The sequence below is a fragment of the Gopherus evgoodei genome, chromosome 4 (assembly GCF_007399415.2).
Source record: "Gopherus evgoodei ecotype Sinaloan lineage chromosome 4, rGopEvg1_v1.p, whole genome shotgun sequence".
NCBI classification, from domain to species: Eukaryota; Metazoa; Chordata; order Testudines; family Testudinidae; genus Gopherus; species Gopherus evgoodei.
Genome location: NC_044325.1, coordinates 52,905,286 through 52,929,425, shown reverse-complemented (window position 1 = coordinate 52,929,425; position 24,140 = coordinate 52,905,286). Strand labels below are relative to the sequence as shown.

Genomic DNA, 24,140 nt, shown 5'->3' with positions numbered 1-24,140 from the left:
TAAGGTATATTCCTCTCACTTATTATAGCTCTGCATTAATTACTCGGCCATGTTTGCAAAATATAACTTCCTTACCTGTGAGAGAGTCACCTCTTCCTCTCCAACATTCCACAGGAAAATAGGGAAAAAAAGAAGGAGATCATAAGAGGGCCAAAGGGCGGCCAGAACAGCTCTACAAGTAGTCATCTGACATGACCACAAAGGCAATGGCCATGACCACTATCATGAAGAGTCTTTGTGGCTGTTAGCATTAGGCTTCCCACAAGTGTTGCATGCCACCATAGAGGACCCTTTGAAATGATGGAGCTTTTTAGCAATAGATGAAACACTCCATTAACTGAACGACTCACAGGCCACACTATGATCCGTTTGTCTATGTACACCAGCTCCTTACCAAAAACTGTACAACTGATAGCAGAGGATGCTGTTTTACATCCAGAGCACCTGCTGAGGAAAAGACCTCAATACTCTAGAGAGTCCCATCATTGTCATCTGCCATTGTTCATCTAGTACCATTATAGAGTCAGTACGTTTGATGGATGTGTCAGGAGCCACATCAGAACTGGTGAAAAGCCTGTCTCTGTTTTTGGATCATTTTGCCCCTTTCCACCAGGCGTGGTTACTATCACAACAGACAAGTGGGTGATGAGTATCATCTCCCACAGTTGCTTTGTTCTTTTCCACACCCAAACTACTTCCCCATTCCTTTTCAGGGACCCTTCTCCTGAGAGCCTATTACAAAAAGAAGTGTCCTTGTTGTTTTGTCTAGGAGGCATAGAGGAGATGCCTCAAGAGGACAGAGGAGAGATGTCTGCTCCCAATATTTCTTTATCCCAAAGAAGAAAGGGAGAAGGGGGGTATCTTTATCCTATCTTAGACCTGAAGAGACTGAACAAATACTTATGCCATCTGAAAATCAGGGCAGTAGGTAAATATACTTAGACCAGTGATTCTCAAACTATAGGTGGGTCACGGCCAGGGTGAGTATTAGACTTGTTGGGGCCTGGGGCTGAAGCCTGAGCCCCAACCCACCCCGGGGTGACAGGGCTCGGGCTGCAGCCCCCTCTCCCCCCGTGTCCTAACTTCCCTTTAAGCTGTGCAGCTGTCTATTAAGCGCTGTGAAGGCGCTCAGGGCTGTGATGGGGAGAGATGCCTCGTCCGAAGCCGGACCCAATCCAGCCCGTCACAGACTTGCTGCAGCCCTGATCCAGCCCAGCGCCAAACCAGCCACGGCCGGGGACAGGCACCTCTCCCCCGGCCCAGCACCAGACCTGCTGCCGCTGGGGGACAGACACCTCTTCCCCATCCCAAACCCAGCCTGGCCTGGCCCTGGCCGCGGTTGGAAGAGGCAGCTCTCCCACCCCAACCCCAGGTGCTGTTGCAGGGAGACAGTGCTGGGGGATGGAGGGTGGAGGGAGTCCTCTCTCCCCACCATAGCCCTGGAAGCCCCACTGCACTCCAGACCCCTCATCCCCAGCCCCACCCCAGAGCCCTCACATCTGCCGAACCCCAACCCTCTGCTCCAGCCCAGGGCCCCTCATCCCTAGCCCAGAGCCCGTACTCTGAGCTGGAGCCATCACCCCATACTCCAACCCTCTGCCCAAGCCCTAAGCCCCCTCCCACACTCCAAAGTCCTCGGCCCTTCCTCGCCACATGAATTTTGTTATGTGCACCAATATGCAGGTGAAGTGTGACACATCACCTCCATATTGGTGCACATAACAAAATTCATTCTGCACATGGATGGAAAAATTAGAGGGAACATTGACTGGGTCATGTAGTAACTTTTTTGTCAGAAGGTGGTTGTGGTGCCATTAAGTTTGAGAAGCCCTGACCTAGACCATCCTTAACAGGTGTTTGTCTAACCTTGTCTTAAAACTCTCCAATGACAAGGATGCCATCGCATCCCTTGGAAGCCTAGTCCAGTGCTGACTATCCTTATAGTTAGAAATTTTTCCTAGTATGTAACCTAAATCTCCCTTCCTGCCGCTTAAGTCCATTACTTCTTGTCTTTCCTTCAGTGGACATGGAAAACAGTTGACTGATCTGAAGACTGTTATCCTGTCCTCCTCAGTCTTATTTTTGCAAGGCTAAGCATACCTTGGTTTTTAACCTTTTCTGATAAGTCAGGGTCTTCTAAATCTTTTAGCATTTTTTGTTGTTCCCCTCTGGAGTCTCTCCAGTTTGTCTGTATCTTGCTTAAAGATACTTAAATATTTCCTTTGTTTAATAAATCAGTTAGTTTTATATTTAGTTGAAAATAACGTTTTAATTGTCCCAAGCTTTCTTTGGGAAAATAAGTGAAAAGTACAAATGTAAAACACAATTAAAAGGAATAATTTAAATTGTTTTCCTTTTTGCTGATTTAAATCAGTCCTACATGTAGGAAGCCCACCTGGATCACCCACAAATGGAATAGGTATCACCAGCTCAGGTAACTTTGGCACTTCACCTCCCTAGAATCAGCAGCAACCTGGCAGACTACTTGAGCAGACAATCCAAGACCAGTCATGAGTAGTCACTGTAGAGGTCCATCATAGAGCTGATATTTCATCGATGGGCAAGGGTGTCTGTGTGATAGATCTGTTTGCCACCAAAGACAGCGCCAAGTATCAGGACTTCTGTTCCAGAGGGGGCATGAGCTTGGGATTGCTACCAGATGCCTTCTTAATTCCACTGCAAAATGGCCTCCTGTATGCTTTCCTGCTTATTCCCCTGATCCCCAGGGTGGTTCCCAAAGTCAGATGAGACAGAGCATGTCATCCTTATAGTTTCTGCTGGCTGAGGCAGTTTTGACTGATGGATTTGCTGCAGATATCCATTCAGCTCCAAACTGCTCAGACCTGATTTCCACAGCACCACAGTCAGATACCCTATCCATACGCAACATCCCTGCATCTTGCAGTCTAGATGTTAGCTGGTTGAGTGCCATGGACAAGGACTGATACAGAACTGGAAGATATCCACCAGACAGACTTACTCATTAAAATGGGAGTGTATCTCCATATGGGTGGCCCAACATAACTTGGACCCTACACAGGCTTCAGTACCAAATACCTTTGACTGCTTGCTGCATCTGAAACATTCTGACCTTTCATTCAGCTCCATTAAGGTCTACCTTACAGTTATCTTAGTGTGCCATCCTCCTGTCCTATTATGCTCCAAAGTCTCCCACCTAATGATATCAGAGTTTCTCAATGGTCTGTTACACACTTACTAATCGATCAGAGAAACTGCTCCTGCCTGGGATCTGAGCATTGTCCTCTTGAGACCCAGGGCCTCCCTTTGAGTACCTTTGAGAATGCTTCATGCTTCATCTCACTCCGAAGACTGTTTTCTAGTTGCTCTTACTAATATGAAAATGAGCGATCTCCAAGTATTTATGGCTGATCTTCCTTCCCTTCATAACATTTCATAGGACAAAGTGGTGGTGAAACCTTACCTCAAGTGCATCCCAAGATACTTTCAGATTTCCATCTGTACCAACCTATTCTCAAAGCCCAAAGCTACGTTAGGGGGAATTGACCTATGCAGGGTATCTCCAGCGCTTAACTTTACTCATTGACAGAACCAAACTGTTTAGGCCATCTCCCTGATAGTTTCTGGCTGTACCCAGCCATTCCAAAGGCCAGGCCATCTCATCACAAAAAGTATCTAAGTGGATAACACAGTGTGTCTTGCTGTGTTACCAGTTGGGTGATGTACCTCTTCCACTGAACAAGAATGCTCACTGCACCAGAACTCAACCGTCATTCTCTGCCAGCTTCAGAAATGAGCCAGTTTTTGAGATCCACAAGGCACCCATTATGTTTCGTGAAGCAGGGTGCACTGGACTTAGCTGTCAGAGCAGATGCCATGTTTATTAGAACAGTGTTACAATTTGTTTGACTGATGCAGCTGATACTTCTCATCCCACTATCCAGAGGGTTTCTACCTCCTGTGAGAGCCACACTGACATATACGCAAAGAAGGGAAAATGGTTCCTTACCCTACAGTAATTATGGAGTTTTTTTAGATATTGTCAATGTGGGCTCTCACAACCTGCACTCTGTCCCCAGTTTATGAACCACACCTAATGTGGGCTTTGAATCGTGAGGGAACTGAGGGAGGATTACAGTTGCTCTGCTCTTTTTGCCCTAACAAGTCCAGGAGCATGATGAGGCACAGGGTGCGTGCGCTACCCAAAGACACACCGCTATTTTAAAGAATCTGATATGGCACACATGAGGTGCACCTACAGTGGGACCCACACTGATATCTCAAAGAACCCGAGTTACTGTAAGATAAGTAACTGTTATTTATCATGGGTGTAGTAACACACCTACTGTAGTTAAGGTTAAGTTACATTTTTGAAGGCTGCCATTGAACTGCTGCCCTCATTCCATATGTACTAGTCAGCTGGCATTCTTCCCTTGGTTTCACAGTATAAGAACACACATGTACATGGCAGGAGATGGCAGTGCAATTTATCACCTATAAGCTGCAGACTCTGGAAAGATGAGTTTCAGTGCTAAGGGTCTCAAAGGCCAGGAAACTTTACTTCTTTATTTTATTTTATTTTTATTTTGAGGGTACATGCAAGTTTAACTGTCTCTCTGGGGCATATAAGAGATCAAATAACTGATGACTGTTGTGCACAGAAATTGTTTCTTTCCTAGTTCTTGAGTGCTTAATTTTGCAACCTTAACATTGCTTTAATTTTTTTTGCATGTAAATATAGGAATTTTGCCATCTTTGGAGCTAAACAAAATCAGAATATGAGTAACTCTAGAAGACTTAACTGGAACTTACAACATTACTTAGTAATTAAAAGGCGAGATGAAAAATTGCAGCAAGTTACTTCAGTAGTGTGTATTGAGCTGGTGCCAACTAATACCAGCACTGGATCATACAATGCAGTCTACCTATGGGAGTAACATAACATAACATCAGTACTTAATGGTTCTCAAGGATTATCAAATTTCAGTTTGTCCTATATGGGATATAACACTGTAGAAAATCATAGAACCACTATGCACTGAAAAAATTGAGGTTACAATATTTCGAGAGAGAATTTATTCCATTTTCTAGTGCTGAACGGTGGTGGTAATGTCCGCATTTCTAAGGTTCAGCAACTATTTGATTATGTAAAAGAGAGGTGGGTCTGAGGAATGCAAGGTAAATTATTGATGACAAAATTTACTTCAGTGTCTTCCAGTCGTTGGGGCAATCTTTTATATTGTGGTATAGAAACAAATTGATTCCATGGCTTTATAGCAACGTAGAGTTCTTTAAATCACACTTGAGGTAAACAGATCTACTCTTACTTTCAAATGAATGTTTACATAAAGTTCAGAATGAGAAATTAATTTTGTAATAGCTTTTCCCTTTCCAGGTCACCAAAGATGTTGTACAAGGAGTCAAGCTGTTCAGGCACATTATTAGACCTTCCAGCATCTAATAAGATGGTTATGTCTATATCCCCACTGATCAATTCTTCATCAAGGAATCTATCAGTAAGAAGAATGTAAGTTAATATTTCTTTCATATTGAACAAGGCTCTCTAGATCAAGGGTAGTCAATAATTTTTTTATCAAGGCCCAAATTTCTTTGTCAAGATCCATACTCCAGAGAAACGTGTTTCACCCTGCAATAACAATCATAAGAAGTAAATAAAAAGTGTTCTTGTTCTATTCAAAAGCATCTGGCGGTCCAGGTCTCCTCTAGACTGTATAAAATGAAATGTATTTCCTCCAGGATATATACACTGAAAGTGCAGTATAGAATGCTTAACTTAAAAACTTTCTGAAAATCCTGATTTATGAAATTCTTCGAGTGCTTGCTCATGTTGATTCCATTCTAAGTGTGTGCGTATCCACATGCACAGTTGTCAGAGACTTTTGCCTTAGCAGTATCCATAGGGCTGGTTGTTGCACCCTCTGAATGCCACACTTATGCTGCGATATATCAAGTGCCGAGATGTGTTGTTCACGTCCATTCAAAGTAGGTGCGCGCGCGCTGTGTGCATGCCAGCCGGAAGATTTTCCCCTAGCAGCATCCGTAGGGTCGGCCCGGGCGCCCCTTAGTGGCCCGCCGACCCTCCACCCCCTCAGTTCCTTCTTACCGCCGGTGACGGCTAGCTAGAACATCTCTTGCATAGCATTTTGGCAATGTCCTATCCTTACCATTTAGTCCTTGTATTCAGTTATTTTTTTTCAGTTAGTTAGTTAGATCTTTGCATATAGTTTTCGTAGTTGGGGTCCCCCCCACATGGTCTTCGTCGCTCACTGGGGCATGCCCGGGTCCCCCGGGTTCAAACTCTGTGAGAACTGCGGGAAATTCATGCCCAAGAGTGACCCGCACTCTGTGTGTTTGAGGTGCCTCGGAGAGAGCCACCAAAAGGACTGGTGCTCTATCTGTAGAGGCTTCCGCCCGCGAACTCTTAAGGACAGGGCTCAAAGACTTAGAGTCCTCCTGATGGAGGCAACCCTATGACCACCCTCGGAACCAGAACCGGCCGAGGCGGGGCCCAGCATGTCGTCCTCGGTGCGGAGTGCCTCGGCACCGGCATCAGGACTTAGGGCCCAGCCCAAGTTGTCGAAAACCCGGCACCGGACGGAGTCAGGTCATAGGAAGTCGGCCTCAGTGCGGCACCACTCACTTTCGCCAGTGCCCGCCAAGAGAAGGAAGCCGGTGAGGGATTGGTCACCCCACCAGGATCTGAGGCCGACGCTGTCCGCAGGTGTAAGTGGACAGGTTGGGCTGCAGCCCTCGGCGGTTCCGTTGACTCCCGCACCACAGAGAGGGCGGTCGAGTCCAGACCAGCCTAATTCCCCGGACCTCAGCGGAGACACACGCTCCCCATTGACGCTGGAGGTGTTCGGGGCGGCCTCAGGCCTAATGGGTCTCCCAGCACCGGCCTCCCCGCATCATAAGGAGTTGCCTACTGTGGCCCATCCACCAGTGTAATCTAGAGGCAAGCTGGCCATGCTGTCGCCTCCCTCTCTGCACTGCGCTGTGAAGGCGGCACAGGACCAGATGAGAGGCTCCCCGCCGCCTCGGCACCGCTCTCCTTTGGCACCGGGCGCTGCTCCCCCCAGGTCCTCGTACTCAGAGACCTCAGACTCAGAGGCAGACTCCTATCACTCCAGAAGGTCGCGGAGCAGGAGATCGGTGTCAGGGTGAGCCACCAACACTACCCGCAGTGGCAACAACAATGGCATCCGCCCTCGCAGTGGCTGTTTTGGACTCCGTGGGCCTACCATCAGTCGGCAGGCCAGGCATTTGGCCCTCGGTCACAGTCAGCTTCGGTGTCCTCGACGTCGGTGGCCCCAGCGCAGCTGCCTCCCCCACCGGCGCCATCGCCGGGCAGGGGTGTGCCATGGTCAAGTTCAGCACCCCCTAATCGGGCAGCGGCACCGGCAACGGCTTTCGTTTGGGCTCCACTGGCATCGCATGATAGGCCAAGTCGCTCACTGGCGACCCCGGTACCGGCCGCGATGCCACATTTAGACTCGGAACCGGCACCGCAACCTCAATACCGTGTGCCGCAGGACAGACCCCGAGGGGCCGCATGCACCAGAGGAAGGGCCGCTCCATGTAATCTCCTCGAACGAGGCGCTCTTGGGCACAGCTGCAGCACCAGCCCTAGAGGGCACTCGAATCCTCCAACAATTGCTTCGGCGAGCAGCTCAAAGCCTCGCAATCCAAGCAGAGGAGATCGAGGTGGACGCGGACCGTGTAGTGGACATTTTGGCCCCCTCAGGGCCATCCAGGCAAACATCAGCCTCTTTGGCCCCTACCGCCAAGAGGACGGAGTGGCGCTACTTTGTCCCCTTTAAAGGGCATGAACACCTGTACGCCCACCCTTCCCCGGACTCCCTGGTAGTAGATGCAGCTAACCAACGGGGGCGTCAAAGGTTTCAGGGGTCAACACCGAAGAGCAGGGACGCAAAAAGACTTGAGCTGTTTGGTAGAAAGGTGTACACAGGGGGACTCCAACTCTGCATTGCCAATCAACAGGCAATAGTAAGCCGATATGGCCATAACGCGTGTTTGTCCATGTTGAAGTTTGCGGAGCTCCTTCACCAGGACTCGAGATCAGAGTTTTCGGCCCTAGTGGAGGAGGGCAAACTGATTTCTCGAGCCTCCAGGCCGCCTTAAATGCGGCGGACTCATCCTTGTGCATCCTGGCCACCAGCCTGGTCATGCGGCGGGGAGCGTGGCTCCGGGTCTCGGGCCTGCCCTATGAGGTCCAGCAGATGATTCAAGACCTCCCCTTCGAAGGGCAGACGCTGTTTTCAGAGAAAACAGACAAACTTCTCCATAGCTTAAAGGACTCGAGGGCCACGCTTCGCTCGCTGGGCTTGCATACCCCTGCAACCCAGCACAGACAATTTAGGCCGCAGGTGGCCCCTCGTCCATACCAGCCACAGACTCGCCAGGAGCTGGGGTGCAGGCAGGGCAGAAATGACAGGAGGCGTCACCAGCGCCACCCCTCCGGCCAGGCGTCTGGCCAATCGAGACCACCATCTGGGCCTAGACCCCCTATTTGATGGTACGGTTGAGGGCGACCTACCAATCGAGACTCTGGATCCTCTCACTCCTACCTTTGGGTCACTTCCGTCCCACTTCTACCGTGCCTGATCCCGAATTACGTTGGACAAATGGGTGCTCTGCACAGTAGAGAGGGGATATTCTATCCAGTTCTCCTCCCTTCCGCCCCACCAACCCCCCTCCCCGTCCCTCTTCAGGGACCCTTCTCACGAGCAACTTCTCATTCAAGAAGTGAAGACCCTCACAGACGCAGGGGCGGTAGAGGAAGTCCCGCGGGAGCTCAGGGGCAAAGGCTTTTACTCCCGGTATTTTCTCATACCGAAGGCAAAAGGGGGCCTGAGACCTAGACTTGCGGCGGCTGAACAAGTTTGTGAGGAAACTCAGGTTCTGCATGGTCTCCCTGTCCTCAATCATCCCCTCCTTGGATCCAGGAGATTGGTATGCCGCCCTCGACTTAAAGGACGCCTATTTGCACATTGCCATAATTCCACGGCACAGTCGGTACCTCAGGTTCGTCATGGCCGATGTCCATCTGCAGTTCACAGTGCTCCCGTTCGGCCTGTCAGCTGCTCCCAGGGTCTTCACAAAATGCATGGCGGTCGTGGCAGCCTTCCTGCGCAAGCGGGGCATCCAGGTATTCCCTTACCTGGACGACTGGCTCATAAAGGGCCGCTCCAAGGAGCAGGTAGAGACCGAGGTGTGCTTCATCTGGCGAACCTTTCTCAATATTGGCCACCTCTTGAATGAAGCCAAATCCACCCTGTCTCCGACACAACAAATAGAATTCATAGGAGCGGTTCTGGACTCCACACACGCCAAAGCGTATCTGCCGGAGTCCAGGTTCCATGCAATTTCCGAGCTCATCCTTGGACTGCACCGCGCCCCTGTCACCACGGCACGAGTTTGCCTCTGGCTGCTGGGCCACATGGCAGCATGCACCTATGTGGTGGTCCATGCCAGACTCCGGCTTTGCCCACTGCAATCCTGGTTGGCGACAGTTTATCGCCTGGGCAGGGACCCTCTGGACTCAGTGGTGTCCGTTCTCCGCTTGGTGCTGAGCTTGCTACAGTGGTGGCTCGACCCGCAGGAAGTCTGCATGGGTGTCCCCGTTGCTGCCCCGCAGCCCTCCCTCTCCCTGGTGACAGACGCCTCGGATCGAGGTTGGGGAGCGCACCTGGGACTCCTCAGGACGCAGGGCTTGTCACCGGAGGACCTTGAGTTGCATATCAATGTCAGGGAGCTGAGAGCAGTCCGCCTAGCATGTTTGACCTTCCAGTCTCTCCTGGCCGGCAGGTGTGTTTCAGTCCTTTCGGACAACATGGCGGCAGTCTTTTATATCAACAAACAGGGGGGTGCACGCTCCTCTCCCCTCTGCAGGGAAGCCCTCGTGGTGTGGGATTTCTGCGTTCACAGTGCCACTCACCTGACGGCGTTCTATCTTCCGGGGGAGCAGAACGGTTTGGTGGACTCTCTCAGCCGCTCGTTCCAGCGTCACAAATGGTCCCCCCCATGGGATGTGGTGCTCTCAATTTTCCAGCTCTGGGGCTTTCCCTGGTTAGACCTGTTTGCTTCAAGGGAAAACAGGAAGTGCAGATGGTTTTGCTCCTTCCTGGGCCACAGTCGGGGGTCTCTGTCGGATGCCTTCCTTCAGCCATGGGAGGACGGTCTCCTCTACGCCTTCCCTCCGATCCCCCTGATACACTGGGTGCTTTTAAAGATTTGCAGGGATCACGCCAGGGTAATCCTGATAGCTCTGGTGTGGCCGTGCCAGCATTGGTACGCATCACTCCCGCACGTGTCCGTTCAGGCGCGCCTGACGCTGCACCTCTTCCCGGACCTGATCACGCAGGACTGGGGCTCCCTCCACCATCCGAACCTCGAGTTCCATCACCTCACAGCCTGGATGCTCCATGGCTGAACCTGGTGGAGTTGCAGTGCTCCCAGCAGGTCAGGCAGGTGCTGCTGGGTAGCAGGATGCCATCAACTAGGACCACCTACCTGGCTAAATGGAAGTGCTTCTCCATATGGTCAGGTCAGCGGGGTCTCGACCTGCTGGGGATACCAATTCCAGCTGTTCTTGACTATTTGCTTCACCTAAGACAACTGGGCCTCTCCCTTTCCTCCATTCACGTTCACTTGGTGGCCATATCCGCTTTTCATCCGGGAGAGGGGGATGCCTCGGTGTTTGCAAACCCGCTGGTTAGGTGTTTCCTCAAGGGTATGGACAGGCTCTTCCCACACGCGTCAGCCGACCCCTGCTTGGGACCTGAATCTGGTCCTCTCCATCCTATCGAGGCCTCCCTTCGAGCCTCTGGCTTCGTGCTCCCTGCTGTACCTGTCGTACAAGACCGCCTTCCTGGTGGCAGTAACCTCGGCCCAACGGGTGTCAGAGCTTTGAGCGTTAACATCTGAGCCCCCGTACACAGTCTTGTACAAGGACAATGTCCAACTGAGACCTCATCCGGCTTTCCTACCCAAGGTCGTTTCACAGTTCCACATGGGCCAAGATATCTTTCTCTCGGTTTTTTATCTGAAACCACACGCCTCCATCGAAGAGCAGAGGTACACTCCCTGGAAGTCTGCAGGGCCTTTGCTTTTTACATAGAGCGTACCAAGCCGTTCAGACACTCAACCCAGCTCTTCGTCGCAGTGGCAGAAAAGATGAAGGGGCTCTCGGTCTCCTCTCAGCGAATCTCTTCGTGGATCGCGACTTGCATCCGGGAATGCTACCATATAGCTAAGACCCCTGTCCCTCCGATCACGGCCCACTCCACTAGGGCGCAGGCCTCCTCTGCGGCGTTCCAGGCTCAGGTTCCGACTCAGGAGATTTGTAGAGCGGCCACGTGGTCCTCCATCCACAGGTTCTCGTCTCACTATGCCATCTTGCACCAGGCTAGGGATGATGCAGCCTTTGGTTGCGCAGTACTCCAGTCAGCAGTGATTTCCGACCCCACCTCCTAAGGTTAGGCTTGTGAGTCACCCACTTTGAATGGACATGAACAACCACTCGAAGAAGAAAAAAGGGTTACCTACCTTTTAGTAACTGTTGTTCTTCAAGATGTGTTGTTCATGTCCATTCCAACTCCCACCCTCCTGCCCCTCTCTCGGAGTGCCGGCAAGAAGGAATTGAGGGGGTGGAGGGTCGGCGGGCCCCTTTATAGGGTGCTGTGGTGGCGCCACTCCAGGGGGCGCCTGGGCCGACCCTACGGACGCTGCTAGGGGAAAATCTTCTGGCTGGCGTGCACGTGGCGCGCGCACGCCTACTTTGAATGGACATGAACAACACATCTCGAAGAACAACAGTTACTAAAAGGTAGGCGACCGTTTTTTCTTCACTGTTCAGGTTGTTCTCCTTTTGTTATTTAGTCAGTGATTAGTTAGCTGTTAAGTGTTTTAGTAATAGTCTAGTAGTTAGAGGTATATAAAATCATGAGTGATGTGGAGATAGTGGATAAGGAAAAGTTATTTACTTATTCCCATAATACAAGAAATAGGGGTCACCAAATGAAATTAATAGGTAGCAGGTTTAAAACAAATAAAAGTAAGTTCTTCTTCACACAGCGCACAGTCAACTTATGGAACTCCTTACCTGAGGAGGTTGTGAAGGCTGGGACTATAACAATGTTTAAAAGGGAACTGGATAAATTCATGGTGGCTAAGTCCATAAATGGCTATTAGCCAGGAAGGGTAAGGAATGGTGTCCCTAGCCTCTGTTCATCAGAGGATGGAGATGGATGGCAGGAGAGAGATCACTTGATCATTGCCTGTTAGCTTCACTCCCTGTGGGGCACCTGGCATTGGCCACTGTCAGTAGACAGATACTAGGCTAGATGGACTTTTGGTCTGACCCGTTACGGCCGTTCTTATGTAGAGCCCAGGCTAGGACTTTGTCCTGGAGCGGGGCATACCCTGCTTTCCAGCTTCAAGACGTGTTCTGAGTGTAGCCAGCCGGTGCCCATCAGCAGCCTGCACGAGAGTTGTCTGAAGTGCCTCAGGGAGTCCCTTAGAAAAGACAAGTGCCGGATCTGCAAAATCTTTCATCCCTGAACTCAAAAAGAGGGGGACATTCGATTAAGGGCCCTTGTCCTGGAGGCTGCTCTGCACCCGGCATCGGAGCCCTCACACTCAGACTCCACGCCTGGTACTTGGGCATTGGCACACAGTGCACTACTGGCACCAGCTTCTGCCCAGCACCATTCCCCCTTTCCAGTACCAAAGAAGCGGTCTAAGTTGTCTGGTCTGCAGGCACCACGCAAGGGAACATCGGGAAGAGGACCTGAGTTAGGCCTCCTGCCTGCAACAGAGGATCTTCGGGGTATCGCTGTGGTCAGACCCCCCCCATCCCAGCCAGGGACCTGCCTCCTACTCAAAGGAGTGGTAGGGGGTCCTGGCCCATTGCAGGGCCATCTGCGCCCCAGGTGGGCCCAGCGGCCAAAGAACAGTTAGGCCGACCAGCACCGCAGATGTCTGGCCACATGGCGGATGCTGCCAAGAGCTCGTCTCAGGTGACCAAGCTGGTGATGGAACCACCCCTAAAGGCAGAGGAATGCCTTCCAGAATGCAAGTGTCGTTCCCCTTCACCACAGCCAAGGACCCTGGTACCGCAATCCTGGTTTCTGGCCAGGAGGCCCAGATCTCTGACGCCATGGTCACCACCTATGGGACGCAGAAATCCAGAGTCACAACACTGATCTCCATATTCTCGGTACTGACAATCCTCCCGTCAGAGATCATCTCACAAATCTCCTTCACGTCGGTCCCCTCCAACACGAGACTGTTCATGGTCATGGCATCAGCCTTGGGGTGCTATAGGGGGTGGGAGGGAGTGCAGGGCAGAAGTCTAGGTGTATGGGGGGTTCAAGGATCAGGGCAGAGAGCTGGGGGTATAAGGGTGCAGGGCAGAAGGCTGAGTGTGTGGGGGGGTCAGGGCAGAGGGATGGGGCTGTGGGGGTGCAGGGCAGAAGGCTGGGTATGTGTTGGGGCGGGGGGGTTCAGGGCAGAAGGCTGGATGTGGGGGGGGTCAGGGCAGAAGGCTGGGATGCTCGGCTCATAGGGGTGCTCCCACCCCCTGCCCTGAGCGGCTCAGGGAAGGGGGCTGGCAATGATTGCCCTGTTCCCCCCCTTCCCCAAGGCTCCATCCCTACCTCTCTCTGCGTCCTCTACGAAGCTGGGTGCACGCTCCCGCTCTTCTCCCTCCCCCTCGCAAGGGCCATCAGCTGATCAGGGCAGGGAAGGAGAGGGGGCAGGGCAGGAAAGCACCACGCTGGGGGAAGAAGTAGGGGGAGGGTGGAAGCCTGACTGCTGCAGGACCAAGCTTCTGCCTCCTGCCCCTGCAGGGGTGGGCGGTGGGGCTGGGGTTTGGGATCACGGCAGGCAGCTGCGTACCACTCAGAATCGGCTCACGTGCTGTAGGTTGCCAGGTGAGAATTTTACGACAAGAAGTAATAAATACAGTGAAGCTAAAGGCAGTTTATCAATTCTAATAGAACTTGATTGTGACTTTGTAACTAATTTTTTGTTACTTTAAAATACATGGTTCCAATAGTGTTACCTCTGAAATCATGTATTAATATATCTCAGAAATCTTTGAATTTGAGTTCCTTTTTTAAGTTAGAGATTTTACATCAGATTAAGTATGTGGTTTTTAAGTGTTTATCTTTATTAGCTTCCAGAATGTTCATGTAACTCCATCAGGGCAGTATGTTCCCATGTACTTGTTACAGTCTGTGGTCCTTTATAGAGATGCCACTTGTCCAGGTTTTCCCAAGGATCATCCCTTTTTTGAGATAGCCATCTTGAGTAATTTCTAAGGGTGCTCAGTACACCTGGCCAGCTGTCAATTTTTATGGGCTCAGGATCATCCCAGATGTCCCCCCTTTTTTTTCTTTTTGTACTACAGAGTGGGTAACACTTGCTTTTAAGATTAAGGAGTTGTAGTGTCTTGGCAGGGCACATGATGGCAAGGGGTCAGTCAGTCAGTCAAGCATCATGTGACTACTTGCTGGAGAATATGTAAAGGAAAGTTCTTGGCTTATTTTCAGGAAAACAAGAGTTAAGGACATGCCCTGAGAGAAGTCCTAGGGGATTGCCAGGAAAGACTACCAACAGGGAAGAATGTATCCTCTCATTACTCTTTTGGTGATAAGTGGAACAAGCCTCCATTACCCAGTGTCTTGTGTTATTTTGAGACTCTTGTATCTTGTGTTAATTAATAAAACCAGCCCTGAGAAAAGGGACATGGCACTCAACTTGAAAGCTTGGGCTTCATTTTGACTAGTCCAGCTGGTGAGTCTGTCCATTGTCTTGCAGGAACTGATAGGAACTTGCTAAAATTTCAGTATCCATAGATGGGTGCCAGAAGGATAGACTTTCTGATTCAGAAAGGCTGACCTATGATTTTGTATACTGTAATTGTCAATAACCATATATCCTATGTTTCATTAAAAAATGTGCTCGTTTGTGTCTTGTAGGCAACTAAGAATACAAAAAAGAGAAGCTTCTAATTTATTGAGGGAGTTAAAGTTACAGGTTAATAATACAAAAACTACAAGACTGAACATCAACAGAGACAATATCTGGAGTAGTGCCTTAAAAGGATTCAGAGGGCGAAACTTCAATCCTGCAAACACTATGGAAGTGAAGTTCACAAATTGCAAGGGTAGAGTAGAGACAGATGCTTTTCATGGATCAAAACATGAGTTTTTCCGATTATTAATGCTTCATCTTCAGAAGTCATCACTATTTGAGGGCTCTTCCTCAAAGAACTTATCTCTTGATTCTCAAGGTAAATTCAGCATAAATTTTATGATAAAACATAGTTCTGTCAAAAGTAATTTTCAGTATAATAAACATCTGAAGAAAAAAAACAGTTAATTCTGATAACAAGATAAGATGACCATGAGCCCCACAAAACAGAAGTAGACGTGTGCCAAACTAATTTTTTCTTTTATTATTTTTAAAATGTGAGTTTTGGGGGTAAGAATTGGGCAGTGAATAAGTTGTCTACATTTTTTGCTGCTGATTTGGTGTGATTGGAATACTTGATAGTAATATTACTATATGGATGCAGACTTGCAATCAGATTTGGAACTCTTGATCTCTGGACCTCAAAAAAAAAAAAATTGGGGATATACCTATCTCCTAGAACTGGAAGGGACCTCGAAAGGTCGAGTCCAGCTCCCTGCCTTCACTAGCAGGACCAAGTGCTGATTTTTGCCCCAGATCCGTAAGTGGCCCCCTCAAGGATTGAGCTTACAACCCTGGGTTTAGCAGGCCAATGCTCAAATCACTGAGCTAAACAGGAAACACTCAGTTTACCTTTTCTCAGAAAGGGCACTTTTCTTCTTTTCACTTTCCCTTCCCTCTCTTTCTTCTCTCTCCCCTCCGTTCCACTGTATTTATTACTTCTCCAGAGCTGCTTGAAGTGCTATTTTCATGCCTCAGAACTGAGCACTGTGTAAGGTAGAGAGCGGGAGAGCTCCACTGTGATTGGGCTTGGCTTGGCTTGAGGGGCAGAAGGACGGGGCAGAGAGCAAGTCGCTTCTTCACTTGGTCATGTCTATGAATTTTTGTCAGTGTTATTGTCTCAGCCTTAAGAGTTTGTCTTATGTGCATATTAATATGAGAGAGTAGTGATAACTGTTGCAGATCATAGTACATTATTAATTCAAATATACTTTCTTTATTTACAGCTATAAAAGAGAATTTATACTATGAAGCTGGCAAAATGATTGCAGTTTCTTTGGTTCATGGTGGTGTACCTCCCAGTTTCTTTTCCAAAACTCTGTTTAACTGTCTTGTTTATGGACCAGAGAATGTGAAACCAACAGTGGAAGATGTTGCAGATTTTGACGTAGCACAAACAATAAAAATGGTAAAGTGCCCCACCCAGTGGTGTTCTCTTGCTTTGGAGCCTTGAGATGTTAGATTTGAGGTTAGACTGTGGGATGGGCATGTTTCTGGCAAGTATTGAGGAATAGTATATGATTGATCAAATTCAATGTATGACTGTTGTCCTTTTGACATAATCTGCATCCTGTTGACAATACATACACCTCAGCCAAAGGTGTTCAGATACTAAGATGATGGGGGTCATGGAAGTACTTGCTAGGAAGAGATTACTGATTCCAGACTTCTAAATTTTATATTTATTGATGGAACAGATATGAAGCAAACAAATACCTAGTAAATGTTTTATTTCCTACTGTAGATAAAATCATCAAGAACTCTGGCCAACTTAAAATCTACAATAAGTGACTGCTCTGAATATCTTACTATTGCTGGATGTTTAAGACCTATGACAACTCTATGTGATAAGGATATGTTGGTGAATGACTTACTGATCTATCATGTGATTAAGCGAGTTCATTCATCTTTTGAAAGGTTTGTTTGGTTGTGAAAGTTTTAAAGTATTAATTTTTACTTATTAAACTATTGAGAAGCATTGAAATTGCTTACGACTAGTTGTGGAATAAGGTACTACTTAATGTGGGAGAGGGTATGGTTATTGTTCATGTAAATTTTGTACACAGTTGCACGTACGTTTTTGGGCATGGAATCACGCACACTGAATTCTAAAAATCAGGTCTTGTACTGCATTATACATTTTTCTGAAGTTGTTTTGAATAGCCAAATATAGTTAAAATTATGTTGGATTCCTTCCCACTCATATCCCCTCCCTTTAAGTTTACTTTAGATTTTAATGTAACTGTCACATTTAGTTAAAACTGAAGTTTGAAACATATAATCTGTCAGCATATAGTAGAGAATTCAGATCTGTAAACCTGCAAGTCATTATAAACTTCTAATTCCTGTTAGTATCTACAAAGAAGCCAAGAGAAACCACTATGAAGGAAATCAAGGAAGTTCAATATTTAAGAGTTTTATACTTTAGTCCTAAAAGGACAAAAACCCCAAATTATAAATTTTCTAAAACCATTTTTTATAAAATTTAAGATTAACAGATGTCTCCTCAATTTTTGAAAAAAATAAAATAAAATAATTTTTTTAAAAACAAACATTCCCAGGCAGTCAAGGAACCTGAAAATGGCAGATTTCATTGTGTTTTTTAGCCAAGAGAGATGCAAAAAAAAAATCTACTTATAACTGGATTCTCAAAATTGTTACATTTTTAACAATCCAAACTGGTGTTGGTAACATAGGTAAACAAAATAAAAATTTAAATGAACACTGTAAATGAAAATTAGGGAAATACTCCTCATAGGCAGGAATCTCATAATTTATAGAAAACTTATATGTACCTGCCTTCGTAAAACAAAAGGTATTGTGAAACATTTTATGGCAAAATTAGTTCTTTAGTGACTTTCTAATGCCATCTCTTTTTATGATTCCAGCTTTAGGCAAGGTTTGAAAACGCTTGGTGTATTGGAAAAAATACAGCTGCATCCTGATGCATTCTCTAGCATATTGTGTCACAAACCCGAGAGACTTTCAGCAAGAATTCTTGGTGATCTCTTTACAATCCACTGTTTATCAGGTGTAAACAAAGTCCAAGGTGTTGATTTCTGGATGGGTTATTTACAAGATGTGGAAGGTAAGTGAACTCTCTTTTCCCTCATTACTTAGTTCAGTTAGCCAAAGGAGTGGGTTTTTTGGTTCAGTCCCTCCTCTGCATCACCACCTTAGATTTCCCTCAATTAACCCAAAGTTTTTTCTTTGCATCTTAGTGAAAACTTTTTCTAATTTAGTTTTGTTTCTCATTGCAAATATACTTGGGTTATTGATAGGCAAAAGGCTGATTCCTTGTTAATCAGTATTCTTCCCCAAAATAGCTATGTTGGGATAATTTATGAGTAACTGAGAATGACTGTATAACATTAAACTTTTTTCTTTTAGGTGGTGAGTCTGCAGCAACACTGGAAGACATTCTGGTCTTTGCAACTGGTTCTAGTTCTATCCCACCCATTGGTTTTGAGCCTGACCCCTCAGTTAAATTTCTACGTATAAAATACCCTGTTGGAAACAGACAACTTAACAGCTTAGAACTTCCAATAACAAAGACATATGAGCAGTTTAAAAACAAAATGGACTTTGCCATCAGCAGCGCACTAAGACTAGAAGTAGAATAATTTTTTTTTGTTATTAAAGTTGATCGCCATATTTGGGGTCGGGAAGGAATTTTCCTCCGGGGCAGATTGGCAGAGGCCCTGGAGGTTTTTCACCTTCCTCTGCAGCGTGGGGCATGGGTCACTTGCTGGTGGATTCTCTGCAGTTTGAGGTCTTCAAACCACAATTTGAAGACTTCAATAACTCGGACATAGGTTAGGGGTTCGTTATAGAGGTGGATGGGTAGGGTTCTGTGACCTGCTTTGTGCAGGGGGTCGGACTAGATGATCACATTGGTCCCTTCTGACCCTAGAATCTATGAGTCTATGATGGCAAATTCAATTTTTCTGTTTGTGGGATGTTCCTTCTTGTGAGCTGCTATTACATTTCTGAGCATTGATACCCTCTTTTCCCATCTCAGTTTTCCCCCACTGGTTTACAAAAATTGCTTTTGTTGTTTGTCCAATTTATTGCTCTAGTTTGGAACTTACCAGATAGTCTAAGCCCAAATAAGATTTTTGTAATTAGTCATTTTAAGTTACAAAACTGTTTTAAAAAGTTGTATTGGTTTAATGCATATGCTCACAAATCAAACTTGTGTGGAGATTTTTCAAGTGGAAAAAAATAATTGGACAAGTCACTAGAACAGTAGGTTAAAACTATTGAAATTTGGAAAGTCAGTAGTTACTGTACTTGTGTGCTGAACTTTTGAAGATTATACTACAAGATATAGAAATTAAAACTGATATAAAGACATTTTCAGGCTAAAATTGGGGATGTAATATTTTTCATATCTATTGAATCATGTTCTTGTTAAAGTCAGAGTTTTGCCCTTGACTTCAAGGGCAACTGACAGCATAACACTTAAAAACTGCCAATTTTGCTATAGATAAATATGCAAGGTTATAAATATTTTCAGCACACTGTTCCCTATCAGTAAGTATAGGTAATGCTCTACACATTGAGGTAACGTGATTTATCAAAGTCAAAGCAAGCACATTTTTAAGGGTGATCAACTCTAGATTTTTATAATGTCTTTGAAATAGCGGTGATGGGACACTGCATCAGTTCTTCTACGGGTGTTTTTTCAGTTTGACATTCAGTAAATATTTTTTTCCTTTTTAAATATTAATGATGTGTTAAATCCACAGAAGAGAGAAAATTTGGAGTTTAAGGTAGTGTCCTTGGAAAAATCAACCACAGTTCAGGGAAGACCAAGGAAAATAATGAAGTTTGAGAACTAAATTTGCTTTCACTCTAAATTTCTTGATTCTTTGAGGTTTAAATTAAATCTTTATCATTTGCACATGAATTTTTATATATCAGTGTTACACTATAAATTGCTATACAGAGTCAAAGGAATAAATAAAATTCAGAAGTAAAAGATCTGAAAGTGTGACTCTAAGTGTTTTAAAAACTAAACATGAAATTGTTAGCCTTACAGCTATTTCTGCTGTTTATTCCCACTATGCTAGTTAGAACAAGATGTTCACATTTTACTTAAACTGAATTCAGAGTAATTTTGATAATAGCTTGCACCATAATTTCTTATTATCATTTATTCTGATCCTTGTCCCAAAATTCCATTGCAATCAAGGTCCAGCACTTCCTTTTTATGCCCTTATGCTAAATGCCATTTCTTTCTCAATTGTTACTGCCTTTTAACAGCATCAGCTACAGTAGGTACATGTAATGAACTTAATATTTGCAATTCTACAGTAATTATGGTACCATTTGCTTCTCAAAGATACCGCAGTGGCCATGGATATCTGGATCAATTAATGTTTAGATTTTAGTGAGATTAACTGTAGCTCATTCATAATTAAGGTAGTACAGGAAACATTCTGATATTAATTTTAAAGATTTTTTTAATTAAGAGGGGGATGGAGATGAGTTACTTGATGATGTATCTATACAGAAGTCTCCTGTTGGAGAGAAATAAGATTGTATACTTTGTTAGTTGATTTTTTTACACTGTTGATATTTCTCTTAAAAGCTGTTTTGTTAGGTTGAGCTTATTCTTATTCGATTGCTCTTTATTACTTAATCAGATTAATAGGGAAAAATCACAGCTATCTATTCTATATCTCAAACAAAGGCCATCTTATTTATTATTCCATGTGGACTCTTAACTAGTCAGATTCCTTCAAAGATTAAAAAATAAAATATTATTAGCCACTTAGAAGCAAGTTTACTAATAGATTACAGGCAAGATTCACCACTTTGTGTTTAAAAACAAACAAAATAAAAACCAATCCCCCTACATTCCCCCTCTCCAAATAAAAAATCCTGCACAAATACCCATATAGTCCAAAGGAACTCTTTGTGGGAAAGAAAATCCTGTTAGTTATGCAATAGATGGACAGATTTTAAAGAAGTCTTAGCTAATGCAGTTTTTTCAAATTGACTGTCTGAAGGTTTTTGGTTTTCTTATTTAAATGGGAGCTGATTAGTTGCATGCTTTCTCTGTTTTCAGCTACTAAACTGCATTCAGATATATAAAAAATGTATAATACTTTGTAACTCTCTTTAGTTCATGTACAGTATTGTAGCTGCCACTGGAATGTTCTGCAAGTATGAATGGAATTTGAGGTGGTCCATGAGACACTCTGTTAAAATTTGACGTATTATGAAAAACTTTGAGAATTCTCAGATTCAGGCTCAGATTGACGTATTTAAATGTTTAAGATAGCTGAACAGTGTTTTAATGACTAGTACAATTTATCTGTTAAACCATAAAAAACTTTTCTCCAGATTCTTGCAACTACAACATTTCTTCCTGAATTGTCTTTTTCTGTTGTTCAGACTACAAACCATATCGATCAGGAAATATCTGGAGAGTGTGTAGTTTTTAATTTTACATCTTAGAATCTCTGAAAATGTCTGAAGTATAGACATTTATTTGTATTTTCCCACCCCATTATTTCTTTAACTACTTGGAAAGTAGTCTCCCTTTCTTCAACATTTAAAAAGCAGACTGAAGTAGGTCAGGATCTTACTCTGGTTGTGGGCCAAAAGTCTGGTAGGCTCTCTTTTTGAAACAGAACTGATTGCATCTCTGAGTTCCACTGACTAGTTATTAGAAAATGTTATTCCATTTGTTCTGCTATTATACATACAACGTTCTTGATTTTAATTCTCGTGTTTTCTCAAGAAACTGTTCCATGTGTTCTTTCTGTTCATTGTTCTGAGGATCTCAGCTCTGGAGATACTTTTTATACTATTGTTTGACTTCAGAAATGTCTACTACCATTATAATGAAGGCCTATGTGCTCTGGCAAGGCATACCTAACTTTCATAGCAAAGGTTTCTGTTTTCTGTGGTGCCCCACCTCTCAGAATTCTGCAGCAGACTCATATACTTACATTGAAGTAAATAAGAAAATTAATGCAGCAGCTAGTGCAACATTCCTTGTTAATTGTTGCTTAATTTGAGGTATCACTTATTTTGTGGTGTTTTGCAAATTTTTTTGACTCGAAGCATGTAACTTGTGGATGTAATGCCTGGGAGAGCTGGTGGTTTTGGCAGAAGAATAACTGTTGGGCTTTAGGCACTTCAGAAGGCACAGGCAGTGTAAAATCAATGTTGACATTTAAATGTTAGATTTTGGAGTTGACCTCAAATTGAGATGAATGGAAATAGTACACATCTGATATTTTTGGGTGCTATTGTTTCAAGTTTTCTGCTGATTTAGGACAACAGTTAATTTGTTTATTTCTGGGTAACATTTAGAAGACTATCTTGACAACTAAAAAAACAAGACATTTTCATTGTGGTTTAAATTTAGATTCTGCTGCACGATTGTGTGGTAAAAGGTGGAATCTTTAGAGAATTCTACAACTTTAGAATAATCAGGGCCTTGAGTATAACTTTGAAAGATCTTAACTTCTTTAGTTTTGAAAGTCTCATAGTGGCTTGTGTTCTCATTCCTGGACTATGACTTTGCAAAGTTGGTAAAGAATATCCCCATTCTTGTAGTGTGTGTTTTGCTTCAGTCAGGCATTCTAAACTAAATTAATCCTTGCTGCAACTCCAGTATCTTCCTGAGAACTAAAACAGAGACTAATTTGGCCCCTTCTGCTTATTTCTCAGCATCTGTCATGGATATAACATTCTTACATTGTTTGTCATTTTCAATGTCATTCCTCCTCATATTCTCAAAATATAAGTAGCTTTACTATATTTAGAAATAAGTTATCTTGCTGAAGCACAAAACTCTTTCTTTAGAAAGTTGAGGTGTAGAAATAGTAAGTAACTTATGTTACTATGTCAATCAACTGCTAGAATTAAATATTTAATTTATATAACACATCATTAAAATTGAATATGCTCAGGTAATTTTTCCATTTTACAAAAAATAAATATACAATGGAAGCAAAACTAGGAGTTAGGAAAGCTGCTTATTGTAATCTCCAGTATTAACAGGAGTATTATCTGTTAAACATACAATATAATGGCTTCTTACTACACAATTTGTATAATAAGCTTACCTTTGATAAGATTTGTGATTAAGGTCAGAAGAGGGACCATCATGATCATCTAGTCTCACCTTCATACACAGGCCATAGAACCTCACCCAGTAACTTCTGTGTCAAGCTCATAACTTCTGTTTGAGGTCTGCCATATTTTATAAACAATTTATTATTTGTTTTTCTTGGGAACTTTATTACAAATAATCTTAGATTAATACACCTCTACCTCGATATAACGCTGTCCTCGGGAGCGAAAAAATCTTACCGCATTATAGGTGAAACAGCGTTATATCAAACTTGCTTTGATCCACCGGAGTGCGCAGCCCCGCCCCTACCCCCAGGGCACTGCTTTTCCACGTTATATCCAAATTTGTGTTATATCGGTTCGCGTTATATCGAGGTAGAGGTGTACTGGATGTTTAAAATATTGTAGTCTTGAAGTGTGTGGATCTACATTTTTAAAACTAGGAATAGTCAAAGTCAAATAAGATGGCTGAGAGGGAGTCTTGCCAAAAAAATCTGTCTGGTGTCTTTTTTTTTAATTAAGTGTTTTTAGCTAAATATATTCAGAGTGAGAAGTAACCAAACTTATGTTCTACTTCAGGCTCTACAGCATTAAATATAATGCAAATCTTTAACAAACTAGGTTTACAGTTCTTCATTAAATAGCTTCCTTGCACTAGGGTATACATACACAGAGTTTAGTATTTAAAGAGGAGTGTTTAAAATATGCACAGCAGAAAATGGAAAATTGATCATTAATCCAACTCCTCCAATTCTGTGGTTTATACTTTTTTTAAAGTGCCAATTGATATAAACTAGTATTTTTCCTCAAATAGGGAAGTGATACATTAAATAAACTCCTGAAGCTGCAAAATATATTGTATTTTAGAGTAGCTTTGTTTCACTCTATCAGCTATATAGTAAAGGATTTAAAATTGTGGTATTATGTTATTGATTTAACATAAGGGAGTTGCCAATTCCATAAAAGAAAAATGGGAATCAAAGACTAGTTTATGAAAAGTAGCATGTTATATATTTTGGTTTGCTAAAAGAAAATAGAATACC

The 24,140-nt window shown here is 44.6% G+C and overlaps 1 protein-coding gene across 1 annotated transcript in view; it reads left to right on the top strand.

The window, feature by feature from the left end:
* G2E3 (G2/M-phase specific E3 ubiquitin protein ligase) overlaps positions 1-18,690 on the top strand; it is a 64,867-nt gene extending 46,177 nt beyond the window's left edge. Inside the window, exons 12-17 of the mRNA XM_030559351.1 lie at positions 5,375-5,506; positions 15,006-15,319; positions 16,227-16,408; positions 16,745-16,917; positions 17,889-18,088; positions 18,391-18,690. Of these exons, the coding sequence (XP_030415211.1) occupies positions 5,375-5,506; positions 15,006-15,319; positions 16,227-16,408; positions 16,745-16,917; positions 17,889-18,088; positions 18,391-18,623 (1,234 nt within the window). The 3' untranslated portion in view covers positions 18,624-18,690. The remainder of the gene's footprint in view (positions 1-5,374; positions 5,507-15,005; positions 15,320-16,226; positions 16,409-16,744; positions 16,918-17,888; positions 18,089-18,390) is intronic.
* Positions 18,691-24,140: the final 5,450 nt, after the last annotated feature.